The sequence below is a fragment of the Saccostrea echinata genome, unplaced genomic scaffold (genome assembly GCF_033153115.1).
Source record: "Saccostrea echinata isolate AGI-Se365-2 ecotype Australia unplaced genomic scaffold, CSIRO_AGI_Sech_v1 ptg000030l, whole genome shotgun sequence".
Classification (NCBI taxonomy): domain Eukaryota; kingdom Metazoa; phylum Mollusca; class Bivalvia; order Ostreida; family Ostreidae; genus Saccostrea; species Saccostrea echinata.
The window spans coordinates 35,171,416-35,194,424 of NW_026889779.1; the positions used below are offsets into that span (position 1 = coordinate 35,171,416).

At 32.0% G+C, this 23,009-nt stretch overlaps 2 protein-coding genes across 2 annotated transcripts; one reads left to right on the top strand and one right to left on the bottom strand.

Annotated features, from left to right (window-relative positions):
* Nucleotides 1-4,385: 4,385 nt before the first annotated feature.
* Nucleotides 4,386-14,155, top strand: LOC133196768 (proline rich transmembrane protein 1B-like). Its single transcript, XM_061332627.1, has 5 exons — nt 4,386-4,469; nt 5,046-5,168; nt 5,374-5,880; nt 13,417-13,542; nt 13,805-14,155. The coding sequence occupies exons 3-5, from the start codon at nt 5,794-5,796 to the stop codon at nt 13,943-13,945; spliced, it is 354 nt and encodes a 117-aa protein (XP_061188611.1). The 5' UTR covers nt 4,386-4,469; nt 5,046-5,168; nt 5,374-5,793; the 3' UTR covers nt 13,946-14,155.
* A 3,004-nt stretch (nt 14,156-17,159) lies between these two features.
* LOC133196769 (sodium-coupled neutral amino acid transporter 7-like) lies at nt 17,160-22,781 on the bottom strand. Its single transcript, XM_061332628.1, has 9 exons — nt 22,636-22,781; nt 22,251-22,372; nt 21,843-22,041; nt 20,689-20,830; nt 20,182-20,274; nt 19,517-19,574; nt 18,986-19,245; nt 17,979-18,178; nt 17,160-17,661 (listed from the first exon to the last, which is right to left on the bottom strand). The coding sequence occupies exons 1-9, from the start codon at nt 22,715-22,717 to the stop codon at nt 17,468-17,470; spliced, it is 1,350 nt and encodes a 449-aa protein (XP_061188612.1). The 5' UTR covers nt 22,718-22,781; the 3' UTR covers nt 17,160-17,467.
* Nucleotides 22,782-23,009: the final 228 nt, after the last annotated feature.

Sequence of the window (23,009 nt, forward strand, 5' to 3'; positions counted from 1 at the left end):
AACTGTTAGCAAGTATGAAAGGGCGAAAATAACAATGGGCGAAATTAACCTTTATACAGTATACATGTATATTATAGATTTCCATGTATACTATATTGTTTGAAAATAATTGTATGATTGGGGTCATATATAACTAGTGTTCTCAAAAAGACATAAAATATGATCGTAAACGCCTTATCATTTCTGTTTGAAATCTTTTGATCATATATACGATTACTTAGTAATTTTAAAACTTTATTTTTTTTTTTTACAGAAAGAAGTGTGGAAACCCTTTCTTTCCTATTGTTAAGAGGGTTGCTTCATTTCTCATTTACATTGTAATTTTATGTTACAATGCCTGTTTTAACTTTATGTATCTATTATAATTTTGATTATTTCATGTCACATAGTGTGCGCTCTGTCAATCAAGGAATTATTGTTACATATTTGTTGTTTATTAGCGAAAGGAAACAGTTAAATTTATCAATCTATAGCTAATTCCAAATTTCAGATTTTTCTGAATATTTACTGCTTTATTAATTTATATGCTTTTGTTATAATAAAATATTGTTTACACTAACTATTATAAGAAATACAAAATAATTCATGATTCGTGTCCGGTCCACATCCTTCTTATGGATAAACTTAGTGAGTTCCCATTTTACACATAGATTGCTTATAACCTGATAGTGTGTCATGACGTTGACCCAAGGTCATTTGTGTAAGTTCAAGGACACTGACAGAAAAAGTTCATAATTTGTGTGTTTCCGTATCTTCCTAATGGAGAATAATGTAGGGAGTATCCACGTCACACAAAGATTGCTTATGACCTGAGGGTGCGTCATGATCTTGACCTATAGTCACTGTAGAAAAAAAATGGATGAATAATTCATCCATACTTTCCAAATAAAGGAATACTTGAAAAACTGTTATTTAGTTTTTCAATGTAATAAAAGCAACGTTCTTATTAGTATTGATGTTTTATTAGGATGCGCCTTAGTTTCATTCATTAAAAAAAAATATAGTGGTGAGCCTAAAAATAACTAAAGAGCGATTAAAAGAATTTGAAAATGAATAAATGATATGACAGAATAGATTTTTGGACTAGCATATTATGAACAGGGGCTCATGGATTTTAATAAAGAATATTATATAACAGACGTAGTCGCAAAACAAAACCCAGCTGGAATCGATAGAGCAAAAGCCATGACAAAGAACTGGATATGATGGGCAGAGAATGATTAGTTAGGTGTTGGCAACTTGGAAATATATGCACAGTGTAAAGATATGTACAGTGTACATATATTCAGAAAAGTTGGTTCGTTTTGTTTGCACCATGGTTGACATTAGGGCAGACAAGGTTTAACGTTCAATTTTTAGGGGAAGAAATCGAGAGGATTAAAAAAAGTCGGAATTCCTAACTTCTCACTCCCAGTAAGTTAAAGAAAAACAAGAGGCCCATGGACCACATCGCTCATCTGAGCACTTTGGCTACAGAAAAGCAGAAATCAGTTCAGTATTAAAAGGTTTACATATATGTGGTCCCTCTTAACCCCCTCCCGAAGGAAAGGAGGAGGGGTTCATGATTTGAACAAACCCGAATCTACACTCCCTGAGGATGTTTGCATATAAATATAACCAATTATGACTGTGCTGTTCTTGAGAAGAAGATTTTTAAAGATTTTTGCTATATATCTTGAGACCTTCTAATGTAAAACTTTGATCCTACATTGTTCAAAGCCCTACCCTACCCCCGTGGTCATGATTTGAACAAACTTGAATCTACAGTCTTTGAGGATTCTTCCATATAAATATGACCAATCATGACTAAGCTGTTCTTGAGAAGAAGATTTTCTTAGAAGATTTTATTCAGTCTACACTTTCTTATGTAAAACGTTGATCGCCCATTGAGGATCCACTCTACCCCGGGGTCATGATTTCAACATTAAACTTGAATTTACACTACCTGATGATGTTTCCATATAAATATGACTAATCATGGCTTTACTGTTCTTGAGAGGAAGACTTTTAAAGATTTTTTCTACATGTGTTCTTAGTAAAACTTTAATCGCCCATAGTGGCCTCACCCTACCCCTAGGGGCCGTGATTTGAATAAATTTGAATTTACACTAACTCAGGATGCTTCAGTTTAGATATGACTAACCATAGCTTTGCTCTTCTAGAGAAGAAGATTTTTCCTAAATATTCCCATTTAAAACTTTGATTGCCCATCATAGCCCCACTATATCGTCTCGGGTCATGACTTGAGAAAAACTTGATTCTACACTACCTGACGATGCTTCCATATAAATATGACTATTCATGAATTTGTTGTTCTTGGAAGAAGATTTTAAAAGATTTTTTTTCTATATATTCTTACGTAAAAAAAATTTATTGCCCTTTTGTCCCCACCCAAGCTACCCCCGCGGGGATATGGTTCCAAAAAACTTGAATTTACGCTTTGTCAGGAAGCTTTCATATAAGTCTTCAAGCCAAGCCCAGTGATTCTTGAGAAGATTTTTAAATGAACCTACTCAATTTTCACTATTTGTCAATTTATCTCTCCTTGGAAGAGGACGTGGCCCTTCATTTGAACAAACCCCTTACCCAAGTATACGTGCCAAGTTGCTCGTGATTCTTAAGAAGAAAATGAAAAATTTGAAATTGACATTTATTGTCATCACCACAAAGCATTTCGATGTATCTGAGTAGTGTTTTCCCACTCTTCTTAGGAATTGATCTTGAAACAGATGCCATAAGTTATGCAAAAGCCAAAACATTCACTTTCCACAAGTGCTATTTCCTGGATTTATATATGGCAATTTAATCAAACTTGGGCAATTTATCATGACCTTTATTAATGATGAATTGTAATATATACAAGTAAAAGGTTAAAAGCAAGATTTTGTTCCCCAGAGTTGATGCGGAAGGAAATGCGTCAATCTAATTAAATTCAGATTTCTTAGATCCTTATGTACTTTATATATGCCTTATATACACTCTTACGCAGAGTGTATACGGCGCGGATCTAAGAATTCTGATTTTAATTAGATTGGAAAATAGTTCTTATGAAGAGGAGGGTCGAAAAACGACGTTTTTCTACAAAAACCTGGTTCCCAGCATTACTAGCTCCTGTATTTTAAACCAAATCTGTTATGGAATATGATTACATTATTCTGCAAAAACCTGTAGTGATTTCAAGAAACCCTACTTAGTCAATTAATTTTCATTTTTATCCAGGAGCCAACTGTAGGCAGAACACCACGTTTTTGTACCCCAAAAATCTGGTTCCCAATTCCTCTTACATTTTTGGCGGTATCCATTTAAATCATTCGGAATGTGATTATTGGTATCCTGTAAATGTACATTAAAGTTTTGAATGGGGGGGGGGGGCAAATTTTGTTCGAAACTTCATTTTTTTTTTTTTTTGGCCTTTTGTAAAGACAAAAACATTCTTGCTTCATTAAGGAAGCTCTAAACACTGCACACTAAAGAGTTCTATTTGTAGGGTAGTTTTATTCAGATGGAGTGATCTGTCCTTTAGTTAGAAGAAAAATATAATAAACTGAAATTTACTGTTAATGACACAATTTGTAATTAATTATAAAGTATTCTTAACGTTATATTAGACGGAGATTAAGTAATTGAATTCATTATTTCCATTAATTTTCTCAATGTAAGTGAATGAAAGTGATTTCTGTTTACAAAAATAGTTCATTGTCTTTGAACATTTTTCCTGGAGAAATAATGCAGGTACCCTATGTTGAAAATGAATTAGAAACACTGAATAGGAGCAGCATTTTATGATACATTTTCTCAAAGTCCAAAAAGCATTTTTCATTAGTATTTAGAGCTTCGTTAAATTCTTGAATTTCAGACTGATAATGGATGTACCATGCAGGTATTATATGAAATGCTAATATAAGAGGTCCATGGACCACATGCTCAACCTAGCATTTTTTACTCAGTTTGATAAATCCTCGTCTGAGCAATTTGATAAATGTATATAATTTGCAGCATAATTATTCCGGCTTAATTTCCCGCTATATTTACCCAGGTGCGAAAGAAGTACGTGTCCATTTAGAGGCAAATACTGTCATGCATGTCAGCATATTTTTTTTTTATTTTTGTTTTTTTGGTTGCAGGTATAATGTTGAATCACTGGTAAATTCTATTTTTTGTGGGCCTATATTGTTACACATCTCTGTCATGGCCATCACACTTCAGTTTCTATAATAAATAAGGGACCGGTTCACTGTGATTGTAAATGATACAGGATGCAGCCAGAGCATATAGAGATTCTACAGGAAATCGCTGCTCTTCATTTGCCACAGTGCAATAAACCCTAAGCTACTCAATGACTTCTGATCGCCTTTAATTTACTAATGTACTTATTTCCCGGCCATTCGACGAGCTATCACGCTTTTGACATCATAGACAAAGACAGCACTACTACCGAGAGAAGAGAAACGGTCAAACCTAAAGATCACGTAAGTTTGCTTTGTTGAATCAAATAATTAAGAGTCTGTCTTGTTATATTGTTATACCAAATTTGTCACAAAGAACAAGTATGTTATTTTAAGAAATGTTCATTCATGGTCAAACGCCAAGGTCATGAGGAAGTTCATTTTAAACATTGCCTTAAAATTTTATTACAGCAAACACAAAAAAATGGAAGTTATCAAAGATTGTTTTCCTTTCATCTTGTTATTTCATAGTAAATATTCGTTTTATCATAAGAATGATTGAAATTTTGACTTACTTCATGATCCTGGGCCAGACTGACAAAACCATGATATACATATTTAATATGCATATCATCCTAGAAGTTCTTCTGGGATGCAGGAGTTAAGAAGGGCAAGGTGAATAGGTATATCTTCTACTGGACACAGTACATTTTATTTGTTTATTATTTATTGTACTGAAGCCAGACGAATCGAATTTTATTAATTCTACCAAGACAAATGAAGACACTGAAACCCAAGATCAATTGAATTATTTAATTTGCATTATGCTGTTTCTCGTTTAAAAAAAATTAAAGTAGATTTTTTTTTTAAATGATTTAGATCGGAGTAGCCCCAACACACGGATACATTCAGAAACAACCAAAGAACTATTTCTTTGAATCTGTTTTAACTTTTCTATGCTTTCCACCTACTGCAATTGCTGCTGTTTTCTTTGCATTAAAGGTAAGTTAGGATTTTAGATATGTGATTAGTTTAATGTAAAAGAATTTTTTGCTACAATTCTTTTTTTTTAAATAATGACTTCAGGAAGGATACATTAAAGCACTATATTAAGAATTATTTCCAAGAAATTTAAATAATGCTTTATACAGCAGAACATTACGTGACAATATGATTTTCGTTATCGATATATATTTAATCTTTGCAGGTTAAACGTTTGTGGAGCTTATATAATTATCCTGCAGCATACAATGCTTCAAAGAGAGCAAGGAATCTCGCACTTATTTCGTTTTTATTTGGACTTATTATGTGGATTGTGTTATTGACACTGTGGAAAATAAAATTCAAAAAGTGACTAAAACCAAAGTAAAACTGCTTCTACGACAGAAATTGCAGATTTTAGTTCCTTATACAGACTTGCAATTAAAACCAAGAACGGATAAAAAAAAAACAAAATGTTGCTAAATAAATTATTGTCACTGAGAACAATACTATTGTATTGAGAACTTCCTTTTTAATATGCACGTGAAAACAATAAAGGTCTTGTATTTATCTGATGTATGAGGGACGTGTGTAGAAGTGTATCTCCTTTCCTGACGTTCTTTGGTTGAGCAAATTATCATCGATTATGCAGTTTGGATTCGGTGGATATCAGAATTATGATGCAGAGCAGAGTGATAGAGAAAAGAAAAGGCTTAAAAAGAAAGAACCAGAGGTAAGACATTGAATACGTTTTCATAAGGAGTCTTGCACTGATGTCCTAATGAAGAATTCGCTTCGAGCCCCCCATAACATATATTTTAAAAAAATTTAATACAAATTTGCCGGTGTAACGACGAAAAATGACCCCCGTAGAATATTGACCAGGGGGTCAAATTTCTACGTAGAAAAATGATCCTGGGTCAATATTCCATGACGAGTAGGGTCATTTTTCGACCGTAGAAAACCCTCCCAGGCCGGTAATTCTACGACTCCTCTCACGTTGAAAAATGACCCCCATAGAAATCTGACCCCCTACTTTTTCACAATATTATATAATAAAACCTGTTAAAAAAAAACTTTTAGAGATGAGATATGATAAGCGTTAATTTTTCCCCAAGAAAATTTCAACATATATGTGGACGGATGAGAAAAGAAAAAATATTTTGTTTTCTGGAGGTAGGAAAAAATTGAGTCGGACCATTTTAGCCAGTCGGTCGGGAGAAGGTTAACAAACATTTTTTTAAAGATGGCCTTGGCTTGTCTCCAAATCATTCACTGCAGTTACAGAATTTCTAAGATGTTTTCTACCTCCTTCCCCAGTCCTTTTCATAATTTAAGGAGGAATGCCACACCAAAATTTTATTTAATAGATCTTTAAGACATCCCTTTTAAACTATGGTGCAGCACTGAAAGACTGATATTAGCTCTTAATTATTTAATAAGATTTTTGGGTATTTTTTCTGAAAAAATGAAAAAAAAATTTACTTGCAAAGATGCTTATTTTAAACAAGAGGCCCAAGGTCCTTAACGGTCACCTGAGTATAATACAACAATTTAGAAGTTAAATACACTGACAGATGAAGCTTTGTTGCCCTAAAGCAAGAGAAGTAGGAAGATCAGGATAACAAAATAATTAGTCTAGTATTCAGTATCAACTCATAACTTAAGTTCTAATCTGTCCCACACTTAATATTATCACCATGCAGACTATTAACAAACTATTATTGCTTCTGTACTATTTTTAAACCCATATTAAGACCTCTAGCATTGACCTCTCTTATGGTCTTTGAGGAACTTTTAATAAGATAAGTTATTTTTGTCTCATTTTTACTTATCTATTACTTACAGGTCTGCCTGATTATTAAAACTAAGAAAGTACTTTTTGAATTATACGATAAACATTCTTGCATAATTATCTTATTCTAATAATCTTTCAAATACATTATTTACAGTGATTAATTATCAAAGGTGAATGGAAAAAGGGAATAACTTCTCTCAGTAGAATACAAATTAATAGAGCCCTGTCCAGGACCAGAATGCTTAGACAAATTGTCTGGCACTTTGTTTGCACTTTCAAACATCTGGTAGAAATACGCTTACTTATATCATTTAAACTTTTACTCAGTTTGCTTTCGATATGCCCAGAAGCAGAGAAGAATTTCACAGGTACAATGCATTTTCACTACAGATTCAACAAAGCCGTACCCTAACACCAGAACCCAAGACCAAAGGTCAAGAAATTTACAAATTTGGAAGAGTTACCCTCATCATCATAACTATGGACTTCAAAGAATTAACACTTTTCCACTATATTATCAAACACCCCCCCCCCTCCTTCCTCGTTATGCCAGAACCCCTGGCCCTAGGACCACAAGATTTAAAAATTCTGTTCGAAGCTCCCATCTTCATCATAGCTAAGCAATTTATTTATCAGCTCAATACTAAGGAGCAGACAGGATTAGTTAATGATTAATTAATAGAATTAATGCATTTTCACTATATAATCAATAGAGCCCCCCCCCCCCCCCTCCTCAAGAACCCCAAAAACTGAGGCCATGTATTTAAAAATTTTGGAAGAGGCATCCTTGCCTATCATAATCATGCACTTTGTTTGTTTAAATAATCTCCAGTAGCAAAGAAGAAGATTTTCATAGAATCAATGCATTTTCACTATATAATCAATAGAGCCCCGCCCTAACACCGGAACCCCTGACCCTGGGGCCATGAAATTCACAATTTTTAAAAAAGCATCCTTATGCATCATAACCATGCACTTAGTTTGTTTAAATAATACCCAGGAGCAGAGAAGAAGATTTTCAAAGAATTAATGCATTTTCACTATATAATCAATAGAGCCCCGCCCTAACACCAGAACCCCTGACCCAGGGGGCCATGGCTTTCACAATTCTGGAAGGGGCCCACCTCCTCATCATAACTATGTACTTAGTTTATCACCTGAATGCCCAGGAGCAGAGAAGAAGATTTTCAAAGAATTAATGCATTTTCACTATATAGTTGATAGAGCCCCGCCCTAACACCAGAACCCCTGACCCTGGGGCCATGAAATTCACAAAGTGGGAAGAGGCTCTCTTGCTCATCATAACTATGTACTTAGTTACTTAATTTAATACCCAGGAGCAGAGAAGATTTACAAAGAATTAATGCATTTTCACTAGATAGTTGATAGAGCCCCGCCTTAACACCAGAACCCCTGACCCTGGGGCCATGACATTCACAATTTTGGAAGAGGCACTCTTGCTTATCATAACTATGTACTTAGTTACTTTACTTAATACCCAGGGGCAGAGAAGAAGATTTTCAAAGAATTAATGCTTTTTCATTATATAATCTATAGAGCCCCGCCCTAACACCAGAACCCCTGACCCTGGGGCCATGAATTTCACAATTTTGAAAGAGGCTCTCTTGCTCATCATAACTATGTACTTAGTTACTTTATTTAATACCCAGGAGCAGAGAAGAAGATTTTCAAAGAATTAATGCATTTTCACTATATAATCAATAGAGCCCCGCCCTTACACCAGAACCCCTGACCCTGGGGGCATGAATTTCACAATTTTGGAAGAGGCACTCTTGCTCATCATAACTATGTACTTAGTTACCTTATTTAATACCCAGGAGCAGAGAAGAAGATTTTCAAAGAAATAATGCACTTTCACTATATGATCTATATAGCCCCACCCTGGGGCCATGAATTTCACAATTTTGAGAGAGGCACTTTTGCTCATCATAACTATGTACTTAGTTACTTTATTTAATACCCAAGAGCAGAGAAGAAGATTTTCAAAGAATTAATGCATTTTCTCTATATAATCAATAGAGCCCCGCCCTAACACCAGAACCCCTGACCCTGGGGCCATGAATTTCACAATTTTGGAAGAGGCACTTTTGCTCATCATAACTATGTACTTAGTTACCTTATTTAATACCCAGGAGCAGAGAAGGAGATTTTCAAAGAAATAATGCACTTTCACTATATGATCTATATAGCCCCACCCTGGGGCCAGAACCCCTGACCCTGGGGCCATGAATTTCACAATTTTGGTAGAGGGCTCAATGCTTATTACAATTATGCCAACAGTTTGACTGCTTGATGTCCAGGAGTAAAGAAGAAGATTTTAAAGATTGCATTATTTTTGGTGGTTTTAGCCCCACCCCTCAGGCCCCAGGGGGGCAGGGACCATGAAATTCACAATTTTTGTTGCCCTTTACCCATAGATGCTATATGCCAAATTTGGTTGAAATTGGTTAAGCGGTTTCAGAGAAGAAGCTAAAAATGTTCAAATGTTAACGCACGATGACGGACGAGAACGGATAGCAATAGGTCACCTGAGTGACTCAGGTGACCTAAAAAATCAAATTTGATGTAAATCGGAAAACTCTTTCAGTCATGTACACAACCTTTCTTAGATCCTAATTAGAATATGCTTCCTTGGTGTGGGGTGGATGTAATGTAGGCGATAGCGAAAAATTAGCTCTTAACTCTATTTGCTTCTAAAGATGCACTATACTTTGAAACTGGATGGGAACCATTACATGAAAGAAGAAAAAACAATAACCAAGTTCCTGAGTATCTAACTGATATAATCCCAAATTTGCGTTGTAATTCATCAAGTTACAGTACGAGAAATTCATATAACTATAAGATACCTAAATACAGATTGCAAACATATAAGTCAACTTTCATCCCCTTGTTACTGACGAATTGAACTCATTACCTCTTATTGTGAGAAATTCTTCCTCATTGTCTATCTTTAAAAAGTCCATTTCTTACAATAAACCTATGCCACCCTCTTATTTCAGTTACGGGATTCGACGCTTTAATAAATTTATTACATACAAGGCTTCGACACAACTGTGTGCTTAATAGCGATCTTTTTCGATGTAATGTAATTTTGAGTCCCCTATGTTCTTGTAGAAGAGTGGAGGATACTCATCATTATTTCTTTTCATGCAAAAAATATGCAGAGGCCAGAAAAGAATTTTTTGACTCATTTCTGCGAATGGGAAAATTACATACTGTTGATACTCACACTTTACTGTGGGGAGATGAAACGTTAAACGATGTTGAAAATGAATACTAATTTTCCACCGTACAAACATTTATTAAAAAGTCAGGTTGTTTTTTTTTTTTTTGTTTTTTTTTTGGTTGATACAATTATTACTTTTTACGAATTCTATACAGCTTGTGTATTATGTAAGAAATATATTAAATTGAATATTGTTCCTCTGATTATTATGTTTTTCTGTGTTTATTTATTTTAAGCTGAAACCATTATATGTAAATATGTTTGGTATAATTTATATGTAGGGAAAGGGCGTATTAATTTTTTAGATCTTTTGCCCAATCCCATTTGTAAAGTTAATAGACAATAAAATATACGTTCAAATCAAAGATGCTTTATGGTTTAAAATTTGCTATTAATAAATGCATAATATGAATGTCTAATAAAATATGACATTTTAATTTTTTAAATTAAATATTATTTATGAAAATAAAACACAAAATTTGTAAATATTTTTTGTACCTATGGATAAAATCTTCATAAAACTAGTCACAACTAGGGAGAATATGTTAGTCAATTATATTTTGAAAAGAAATTGAAATGAAATTGTTAAATTGGTTTTTTTTTTATGAAAAATTGTGGAAAAAATCTTATAAAATAATTGAGAGTTAATATCGGCCTTTTAATACTGAAACCATAGTTTAAAGGGGATGTCTTAAAGATCTATGAAAAAAAATTGGTGTGGCATTCCTTCTTAAATTCTTGCTTCAGACTTCGAATTAAATGCTTACTTCAAGTGTTTTACAATTTATAAACTTTATCTCTATAATGTTATGTACAGTACATGTAGATAGAGGAGGGTTCCTATGCGCGACAGAGTCAACTTTGGTACAATTTTTTAAGCCCACAATTTGCTTGGCTTTTTTTTCTTCTTTGATTGAATGGCTCTATTACTTAAGTGAATGATTTTAATTTTCCCAGAAGCTTTGCTAGGACCTGTAATAAGGTGAACTTTTACTCAGATTACGTTGATAGCCCAACGGTTAATCATTTAACACTGTCCATTCAAAACCGTTTAGGAAATGTAGAAATCTATGGTTAGCGGAGTAGAACCATGCAACAAGTAAAGATTATACATAGTTTTATTAAGAGTACACATTTGAACAAACATCAAACGAACGTTTATATGCAATAAGAAAATATGAAATGCCGGATAATCCGTAGGACAACGAGTGAGTCGTGATGCAAGTGCATTTTGGTTTCCATTGAAAGCAACGACACGATGTCTGAACAAGATAAAAATTATGAAAATATAGTAAACTGGAAGCTTACAAGGGAAAAGGATAGTGAATGTCAAACCCTTATTTAATACTAGATCAAATAAAGGATATTTATAGACCTTCTCTCTGCATGTGGATGATTTAGGGCATTAGCCGCACATCTATTTTTCATAACGGTACAACAAATAATATCCAACTTAGATTTCAAGCTGACACATGTTCCTTGCATGTTAGTAAGCATATAAATATTGTTTTTCAAGCATAAAAAATTAAATGCGCAAACATATAACGCAATGAACAAATTGTGAACAGAGAAGCAGTATTTTCTATTGTTTGAAGTTATCGCCCTTATAATTTTAAATTACATTCATTTTTTTGCAAAAATATACAAATTTGCCAAATCCAGTTTAAAATAAAAAGATCAAGAATAAACATTTTATAATTTCTTTTCTACTAACAGTAAGAATTTTGTCTTTATTCTGGAATAGGTATTTTTTCCATTAATTTTATTGTAAATAACTTTAAAACATATACGTATTGTGCATATATATTAGTTTTTTTTTCACAAGTCCAAAAAAAAAGGAGTCAGACGGTAAAAAAAATAAAGAGAGAGGGAGTTAGTGGGGAGAGAAAGGGAGAAAGAGAGAGAGAGTGGGAGAACGAGTGAAAAGGGAGAAGTAGAGAGTGTGGAAGGGGAGGGAGAGAGTGGGGAGAGAGGGAGAGTGGAAGAGAGAATGTGGAGAGAGAGAGAGTGGGGAGGGGGGGAGAGAGAGGGGAGAGTGGGGACAGAGGGGAGGGAGAGAGGGGGAAAGAAAGTGGGGAGAGAGAGAGAGAGGGAAGAGTGGGAGGGGGAGAGAGAGAAGGGAGGGAGAGGGTAGAAGAGAGAGTTTAAGAGAGAGATGGGAGTAGAGAGAGTGGGGAGAGGGAGGAGAAGGATAGAGATGATATTAGCGTGTATAGACTTGTGTTAAATACATTGAGCTCTCTCTTTGTAAAAAGCCTTATTTTGTGAAGGCTTTGTTGACACTAACAAACAACAAAGGACACTGGGAAAGGTTTTGAGCTAATCACATTTTGTGCCCCTGATATCGAAGGTCAGAGGCATATTGATTCAGTCTTGTGTGATATTTTTAACATTTATATATTTCATATATTTAATTTATGATCCTATATTTTTATGAGAAGAAGTTTAAGACTTCATTCATAGAAATTAAAAGATAATTATGAGATCAAATTTTCTTAAGAATCGTTATTTAAAAAAAAAAAAAATGGGAAGAGTTTTAACATGTTAATCTTTCTAATAACTTATGAAGAAGAAAGAAGACTTTATTTTGATTTTTTGCACATTTCGATCATTAAAACTGTGGAAACTGAGAATTTTTAAGTTATTATTATTAAGGTATTCCATCCCTAATAGCAAAAGATTCAATGAAATTGAATACATATCAGATGTGTAGGTGTTGAATACTCAGTATATTTTAGACATAATTCCCATTTATTACTATTAGCATGGAAGGGTGGGATCTGTCCTAATTTATGATCTTGAATTTTGGTAATAGTTACCTGTTTTTAATTAATAAAAATATTAATCTTAAAAAATTATCTGGTAAAAAAAAAGTTTTCAATATTGTCGTTCTATTTCTAATATTTAATGCATCTTTCTACAACAATATTTATTGATATTATTATTTGAATTTTAAAAAAATTTCTTGTCCCCATAGACTTCAAAGCAATTTTTGCTAATTAATTACTGCTTAGTAAATTACATTTTTGAAACTTTCTATTCAAATTCCACATTTCTTCAACATAAGTCTTGCAGTAATATGTTCGAATTACAAGCAATGCTTCACTGGCTTTTCATCATTATTTTGTTATTTTTCCCCTTTTTATTCCATTATTCTATGGGGGTGTAGAAGGGGTGACCACTGTTATGTTTCACATAGTTATTGTGGTGTTTTATCCAAGACAGGACTGGCTGATCAGTTTGGCTACATCCTAACTTCACCAAAGGATTACAAAGCGGAAGCCATATTTGCCACCATTTTCTGCTGCCTTCCAATAGGACTGGTGGCTCTATTTTATTCTACAAGAGTAAGAATTTTCAGTTTACAATTTTAGGGACTTTATTATGCATGAATTAGTTAAGAATGGATGTATGAATTCCATCATGTTCAGTCATTTACTTTCTAAATATGTACAAGGTTGTTGCAGCAGCTCGATGTGTTGAAAAACAAGGATATTTTACTATAAGAAACAGTATAAATTTTGAAGAAAAAAAAATAATTTTATCAAAATGCTACCTATTACTGATACATTTTCCCCATAATGCCATTAAGTTCTTCCTTATTTGTAGGTAAAACATCACTACAAAAACAACAGACTGATAGCTGCCTACTCCTCGTCCAAGGTTGCACAGGTTCTCAGTATTGTTGCTACGTTAATCGGACTGCTATTGTGGCTTGCTGGTGTTATCGCTCTTGTGGTGTTAAAATAATTTCAGTGTCCAGATTAAGAACATGTGTATTAGGAAGAAATAACAAATAATGACATTAAATTAAAATACATTTATGAATGTGTGATTGAAAAATGACTTGTATAACATCTCCTTAATTTAAACCAATATATTATAATTATTCTGTACAAAAGTATTTAAAGTATTTAAAACAAAATAAAATCACGATATTGTAAATACATGTGTATCATACATTTCATTTGAAATTGTGATTTTTTTTCCCTGAACATAAAGACATGAGAAATAATCATATAAAATGTTTAAACCAATTTCGTGTTGAATTCAAATTATATTTCAGAGATTTACCAAAATCTACTGTTATTTACATACCTTCACAAAGATTCAAAGATTATCACAGTTAATATATTTCACTCACAATGACATTTCAGTGAATTGTACAGTATTCAAGTAAATATATTATATTCAAGCATTGATTAATATTGCACTAAAACTCTACAACTTGATGATCTTTTCAGAGAATGGTTTGATAACATGAACAAATAATTTTTTGTTGCAATTTTATATAATAAGTAGTTAAGTACAGATGTACATGTCATACTAGGTATTTGTGCAAAACAGTGCAAAAATAAGAAGCCATGTACATAAGTGGCAGTACATGTATATGGTCACCTCACAAAACTTAATGTTTTCAAAAAAAAAAAAAAAAAAAAAAAAAAAAAAAAAAAAAACCTGTATAAACTGTATTTAAAACAATGAAAGATGGCTTTTTAACTAAGAGTGATTTTTATTTTTTAACAAATCATTGTATTTTACAGACAAATAGATTTGCTGGTGTCTCTATTTTTACCTTTTTTTCTTTTTTATCAGTAGTTCTATTTCAAAAAAAAAAAATCTTTAAAAAAATGGGTTTTTTTTTCATATTCTTGTGCATGTAAATGACAGGGTTCATGGAACAAGTCACCTACAGGTGATTTTTTTTTTTTTTTTTTTTTTTTTTTTTTTTTTTTTTTGTGAAAAAGTGACTCCTCCCAAACAGAAAAAAATTTTTCCTATGTTATGCCATGCCCTACAGAGAGCACAGTAAAAGGAAAATAGCTTAGAATGGAGAATAAATGAGTTTTAAATAGAAATATGAGAAAAACAAAGCAACACAAAATATCATTTTTCTTCACTTAATCAACAACAAAAAATTATTACATATAATTTATTGCAAATTTCAACTGAACTAAAAGTAAAAAGCACCTTCTCTAAAATGTAGAAAAATCTTGACATGGAGAATTGTTGACAGACCAATCCAAATATCTCACATATCACATCTCTTTAAAATGTACTCAAATGTACAACAGGACAGCATATGAGTATTTGTCATTAAAATCTAATGATGATGTGAAACTGATTGAACTCTTGAGTGTACAGTGGTCACAATTAAAATGGAAATATTTATAAACCATAAAATGCAATAAATATTGAACTTGAAAATAAGAGAAGTAATCACAACTTTTCAAGTAAAATGACTTGACAATTCTTAGTAAATTTACAGTGTAAATTTGAACTATAAAAAGAGTGGGATAATCTCAATTCATATTTTCATGCACTAAAATAATTAGAAATTTCACTTTTTTCCCAACAATTTTACTGACAAGATCAATAATTAATTTGTCCTTCTTCCCCTGTTAAGGTTTACAATCCGATCTCTTAAGATGAAAAAAGGAGATTGTAACCCTTGGATAGTGAAGATATGTCTGTGCCATTCAAAAATGGTTCAAATAAATTTGTATTATTAATGAAATATTTTTTGGTATGAATTTTAGAGGCAGTTTAATATTAAAACTTTTACTACATGTACTCTTAGATATTTTGTCTAATGATTATTTTTTTAAAGAAAGAAAAATAAATAACCATGTGGCATCTGAGTCAGTCATCACTCATACAATAAGTCAGAATGACTCAAATAAAGAAAAACTAGAACTGTCCTAAAACAACCAATACTCCACAAGGAAACCAGAAAAAGGGTTCACTTTAAAATAGCTTTATAAGAGAACTTGGCCATCTTGTCGAAAAGTTATACTTAATTTAAGTATAAGTTATACTGCATGGCCTGAATCTTGTGGAAATGTAATACAATGTAATGATAAGAGGGTTGTAACACCTTTGGTTGAGAGCAACACTTAAGTTGAACACATAAATATATCAACAGTTCAAGCATCAAAATGTCATGGCCCAAAGAACATTTTTCTCAGTCGTTTCAAACTGGTATGCATGACCATGACTTTATGCTACTCCTCTTATAAAAGTATTGTCTTTTAGAATTTTATATTTCTAAGATACTTCTCTGACCTCTGTGACCTTGTCTTAATAACCTTTGATAAAAGGTCACGTCATATCAGATGATTATACATGTAATCAACCCTTAGGACAAAATGACCTTTGGAAGTTATTTCACTATAAAGTTATATTACGGACAAGAATTTTACACTTCAAATCCAGTGACCTTGACCCTGTCAAAATGATATGGTGAAGGGTTGTTACACACCCTTTGGTCACATTAAGCAGAATTAGTATCTAGTATAATCTTCTAAGCTTATGGCTATATGGCAAGAATTTAATACTCATGATCTTGACCTTGGACAAATCAAGTAACCTTTGACTCAGGCATAAACTTCTATGTTTTTTTTTTTCATTTCAAAGTTGTGGCTAAAACAGTAATAACTTTTGTACCTTGTGACCTTGACCTTGTCAAAATAACCTTGGTACTGGGCCAATGCACATTTCTGGACACAAGCTACATTTGTACAAAGTATGACAGAGTATAGAGATACTGGTATAAGAATTGAATAGTTTTGGAGATCATCACTAGACAAAAAATGTATACAGACAGATGGACAGACAGCTAGAGGGACATGGGGATTCCAGTATACTCCCCAAGTTTTGTTTGCAGGGGTATAATATTAGATTTTGTAAAATATAAAATACACAGAAAAAGAGAGATCTTCTAAATAATCTCTACAAAGATTATTTTTTCATTACTAAATTCTGTTTCATTGTTCTAACTTAAAATTATCCAAAGAAATTGAATTAACTACATTCTTCCCTGGTAGATATATGAAATAGATATTTATATTCTTGTTGCATTTACCATTCAGAAAAAACTTGAAATTAACACTAAAATGACAAAAATTACATAATATATAACAAAACAAAAATTAAAAAAAAAAACAGAAGAAATCTGCTCTAAATTATCTTGGGACAAAACAAACTGTAATGCAAAAGTAAAATATGCCTGAATGAAATCAATTCAAATATGTACATGTAATGTCACAGTTCAAATTAAAAGAATCTGAAAAAGAAAATTCAATAATACATACATGTACATTTATGTATTTTGGCACATAAACTCCATAAAGCATTTCTTGATGGTAAACATTCACCCAGTGGAGACAAAAAACACTTAAAATTCCATTTAAACTTACACAGTGATTAAATATTAGAAACAACATTGGATTGTAGAAATTTCTACATCATCAATCACTATCAATGCATGAATCAACAGGTATAGCGAGACTTGTCTCCCTTGACGCCATGCTCATCTTGAATTATAGATTGAGACAGAGTTAGCCCAAAAATAAAAGTTCCTAACACAATGAAGGCAAAAGAAAATGCTGTTATAGCCTTGAACTTTGTGGTCCAGTGACCTTGATCTCTGACCTTCTTCTGTACAGCTGACAAAACACACATTCCTGTAAAATATATACCAAAACACATATACAACATGTGTGTTAGGTGCCTAATTCATTAAAGTGAAGAGAACAAAAGATGTATGCACAAAGCAAATTTTATGGAAAACTGAAAGATCTAATGTATTCGTACACAACATATTGACAATATGCTTTTGAAGATAAGGGCTCTTTCTTTCATATAGATTATTAAAATTCCAAAGATGTCCTTTTTTCATGAACTATCATGCAAATTTTGTTGTACAATACAAATGTTGACAGTTCAATTGTAAAGTTACTTTTTGTAGAATTTTGAGTTAAAACATAAAAAAAAACTTTACCTGGAAATATAAAAATAAAGATGGCAGCAAATGCTCCTAGAATCTGTATGACAACTCCTATGTTTGGTATAAAGACGGCCAGAGCCAATGTTAGGACAAACCAGATAATGGTGACTGTTATACGGTGCTTAAATTCTGTCTGTTCAATTCGTTCTGGACTCATTTTAAAGAAGTCTCTCCATAGACAATCAAAAGCAGCCCTGAAATTTAAAATCAAAATTATATGATTACTGAAGCTTACCCTTTCCCCCTTTTTTACAAAACTGGTATGTTAGTTTTTTCCTAAATTTTAATTCACATAGAAGTTATCACCAATTCATTTAACAAGAGTGATGTTATAAATTCTGAGAGACAACAGTCTTTCTATTTTCTTTGATAAAAAATGATACATCAGGCCCTTGAAGACCATAAACTGAGAATAGACTTAAGTCAAAATTTTTATTTTTAACATCTTGAGTTTAATGTATTTGCTCAAAAATTTGCAATTTTATAAAACATTTAAATTCAAATACATAATAAAAATTTTGTTTTATTATCAAAATTATTTCAGAAGTTATATTGGCTTGAAATATTGACTTAAGTCTGTTCTTAGTTTATGGTCTTGGGGCTAGTTGTACTTTGTGTCAACTGCAGCAGACACAGTTCATGGGATAATAAATTTTAACACTCTCATTTTTCATGGCTGAATAAATTTTGTTTTTTTTTCTTTTGGCAATACATATGCATTGTTTGTACATATATTACTTTGGATACCATATAACCATCAAATTTTTGCTTTTTTTAGTGATGGTCTTTGCAACACAAAAAATAAAAGTGCTAATAATTACATCATAAATATTGTCTGATATAATAAAGATCATTATCCCTAAAATTGCTAAAAATGATCTATGCTAATAATAAATTCCCACTTTTTGGGATAAATATAGCTAATTTTGCTGATTGCTAAAATAACCTGCTATACAGTATTTTCATCATTAATTGATGGCAAAAATTTTCCACAGTTTTACCTGCCACAAAATAGAAGAATGGGGTATGTTGTATAGGTCTTGATGGCTATCAACAGAACAGCTATAATGACTGATGCATCAGGGTCATATGACAACAGGATGTCTGTGGTGATCATATTGCCAAAAGTCAAATAACCAAAAGCAGCAGTTCCTGTGTAGTTTAGAACACACAAAAACATAGCAACAGCCACTGTCTTAGAGAATTCTCGCAGGCTTCGATTCTCCATGCACGAATAGATTGGAATAATACTGACATGACACTGAAATGATTAATGAAAATGTTCAATGCAAAAGAGTTGAATCTGAAAAGGGGGAAATGAAACTGCATTTGAAGAGTTGCTCAGTTTTCAAAAGGTTGAAAAACAAATTTAAATTTTTGAAAACATTTTAATTCATAGATGATGAATAAATTAAAGCTAGAAAATAAAGCTACATTAATGTAAGCTAGCTGTAATAATGCAACCCTCTTCATTTTTCCTCCCTTAAATGTCAGATTAAAAAAAAAAGAGGACCTCATGACTGTAAGCTTACCTGATAGGAAAAACAAATAGTAGGGACAACCAGGAAAACATCCTCCCAGTGTAGAGGCCTGAAATATGGAAGAAAAAATGTCAACATGTATCTAATACAAAGAATATCAAATCCACTGCTGGATGTGGACACTGTCCTGTGTTGCAGTAGGTGTTGGCATGAAAAAGATCCCTTTATAGGTATAAATTTGCAGCCTGCTACAGGCAAGTAGTGGCATCTCCATATGAGTGAAAAATCCTTGAGAGGGATGTTAAATTACAAACAAAGAATATCATAACTATCTCACCATGATTTCTCAGTTCTGAGTATCCAAAAATTATTTTTTTTTTTAAATTCCATACAAACAGCATACTTCTCATAAATTTATTATTAGTAATGATATACAATGTACCAGTTATCCTTTGTAGAATTAAGAGAAGGTCAGTTTTCAAAACTGGGTCATTATACCTACAGATTTATGTCCCTTTATATATAAAAACATCTGACTCCGATAAGGAAACCTTTTCACAGACTTTCAAATTACACTGTATTTCATATTAATTAAATTTTTCACTTACTTCAATAAGCTAATAAACATGACAATTAAGACATTTTTTTAATTGATAAGAGTGAAGGAACAATAACTACTCATTAAGCTTTTCTATAGAAATTTGAATTAATGTTACCTGGTAGCAATTGGTCCTGGTTCAGGGTGAGGTCGGAAATATTTTATTGTCACAAGAGCAACAACATAAAGTATACCAATTACTCCTATAACACTGGAATAAGAAGACATTACAATTTCAAGAGCAACATAAAATATTGTATGCAGACAGATGCACTAGCAAGCTTTTTTTTTTCTTTACTAGAAGATTCAAGGTATCAATTTCACAATAAATTAGTAGATCATAATATTATTATTATGAATCAACTTTTATTCTCTTGCAAGAAATATTCCTGAGTTTCAAGACCTTATTTCACTTGCAGTATTTCTTGACATGAACTGTTTATTTTATTGTGCATTTATGTAGAATATTTTCTCAGTCATGAAAATTAGTTGTTGCTGATGATAGATTTCATTCATTTTCAAACTGAATAATAGTTGGTATTTAGTATACTATTCATTGTCATATCACAATATGTACCATCATCTCAATTGCTGGTGATCATTCTTATATTAAGTTAAAACAAACCTCGCATATTTTAGAAAGTCTATCCTCTTTGGGAAACATAAAGGAAGAATGAGAAGGGCTGAAGACACACAAATGGTCGTTATACGATCCATGTACCATGGACTGTGATTACAATACCAGTCATGAGCAGAAAAAAGGAAAACTGAAACATTAAAGAAACAACTGAAATTACATTATTCAAGATAATAAGCAGCAATAGCATTGACAAACTAGAAATATGTCCACAGGACATGAATGCTCCGCCAAGAGTATATTAGTAATGCAACATGAAAATTTGTATTAGTGTATGAAGTTTGATGCGAATATTTTCTTTAAAATTGAAACTGAAATCTAAAAAAAATGGATATAGATGATAAATTCTCACCAAATTATGTATAAGTATATAAGCTTACATAAAAATATCTTAAATGGTTTCTTAAAAACTGAGCAATATGTAAATTTAAGAAAAGTGAGGTCAAGGTAGCAGGAAAGGTCAAGGTCAATAGTTTTTGATGCAGTTGAATAGCTCTCACTTATAAGTATCAGCATATTAAGTTTGATAAAAATATCTTGAATGGTTTCTTTAAAACTGAGCTACACACTAATTTCAGAAAAGTGAGGGCAAGCTCAAAGGAAATGTCAAGGTCAAAAAATGTTGATGCAATTGAATAGCTCTTATCAATATGTATCAGCATATGAAGTTTGATAAAAATATCTTTAAAAGTTTTTTGAAACTGAGTTTTGAACTGAGCTAAACCAGAAGGACGAAAGATGGACATGACAAACTCTATATGCCCTGGACATATTCATGGCGGGGCATAACAAATTCTATTAACAGAAAAATGTTTTTTTCAAAATCCATTGATGAAGTTTCACATTAAAATTATAGTCTTTTATACTTGAATTCCTTACAATTTCATACACTTCTAATCAAATAATTCTTTATTGAAATAATACACCCATATGGGTCAAGCAATACAATTCATAATAAGAAAAAAACAAAGAACAATGAATGTATTTATACAATAGGTGCAATTTAAGTAATTTACTTCTTATATGTTACACCAATGTGGACCTTTTATTTCTTAATTCTAATGATTGTTTTATAAAAGTGAAAACAGCCTAATCAAAGATGTAAAAGATATCAAACAGATTCAATTAAAGAATTAACATACATTCTTCCCACTGGTCACCAATGATGATAAGGAATGTTATACAAGTTCCAAAACAATATGTCATAATGGTAAATGCACACAATCTTTGTGCATTCTTTCCACAAACAGATGCAACAACATCTTGATAAGTGAGACTTTTGTTGATATCAGAGCAATATGCCAAGATCATTATTGCACACACCACAAACACCAAAAGAATCTGAAAATATTATATACAGAAATTGAATTAAAATGAACTTTTAAATGAACATGAACCAGTTTAAAAATGAGAGCTTTGCTACATTAATATATTTTTTACATTACATTTTTTTATTGAATAGAAATATATAACTATACAAAATATGTAATCTTTATCAGTTTTGATTTTTTTTTAAAATGGCAGATAATGCAAAAATTTCAAACATTTACAGCCTGAATTAAAACAGCAATTAAAACTCCGCCTGCTTGTTGATAGGCATCTGGAAAGTTGAGGAGTCCTGCCCCAAGAGCAGCATTCACAACCAAGAATACGGAAGCATACCATGATGATCCTGAGTAAATAGATTTTTTTTTTTTTTTTTTACATAAATGACTAATGGAAATTTAATTGCTATTTGCAAAACAATGTTATCGTTTATCATGTTTATAGATTACGTACAAACATGATAGTATAAGCTAAAGTGTAATCAATAATATTTTTTATTGCTAACTTACAATTTGCTCATTAACAATTAATATGCAGTTGAACAAAACATTGATTTATTGGTAGCTGTAGAATATGTGTCCAAAAAAAAAAGATTTAAAAAAATGATACCTCTTCTCGGTTGTACTATGATAACAACATCTTTAACCAGTAACGGAGTGTCTTCATTTATATAACTTCTTTGTATAGACATCGTTAAGATTGAGTTTCCGATAGATATTTCCTTCCGTGATTAGTAAGACCTCATTTTCTTAATCGCTTATTTTCAAAGTGCGATCAGCTGTTCCGACATTTTGAAATCACGTGAGTGCAAAAGTAGAACTAATCGATAAAAAGAAATACACTGAAGATTTCAAGACAAAGTAGATCATTGTTCCGTTAATTGTACGACATCATTTAATTTTAACTTTTTATTTTTCTCTTTATTTAAAAAAAAATGTAATCTGGAACATTTAATTAATATCAATTGTTTCTTTATGTTTATG

Coding starts and splice junctions, on each gene's coding strand:
- LOC133196768 (XM_061332627.1), top strand. CDS start 5,794: ATGCAGTTTGGATTCGGTGGATATCAGAATTATGATGCAGAGCAGAGT. Junction 5,881..13,416: donor TTAAAAAGAAAGAACCAGAG/GTAAGACATTGA, acceptor GTTTTATCCAAG/ACAGGACTGGCTGATCAGTT. Junction 13,543..13,804: donor CTCTATTTTATTCTACAAGA/GTAAGAATTTTC, acceptor CCTTATTTGTAG/GTAAAACATCACTACAAAAA.
- LOC133196769 (XM_061332628.1), bottom strand. CDS start 22,717: ATGTCTATACAAAGAAGTTATATAAATGAAGACACTCCGTTACTGGTT. Junction 19,575..20,181: donor CCAGGACCAATTGCTACCAG/GTAACATTAATT, acceptor TCCATATTTCAG/GCCTCTACACTGGGAGGATG. Junction 18,179..18,985: donor ATTCTTCTATTTTGTGGCAG/GTAAAACTGTGG, acceptor TTTAAATTTCAG/GGCTGCTTTTGATTGTCTAT.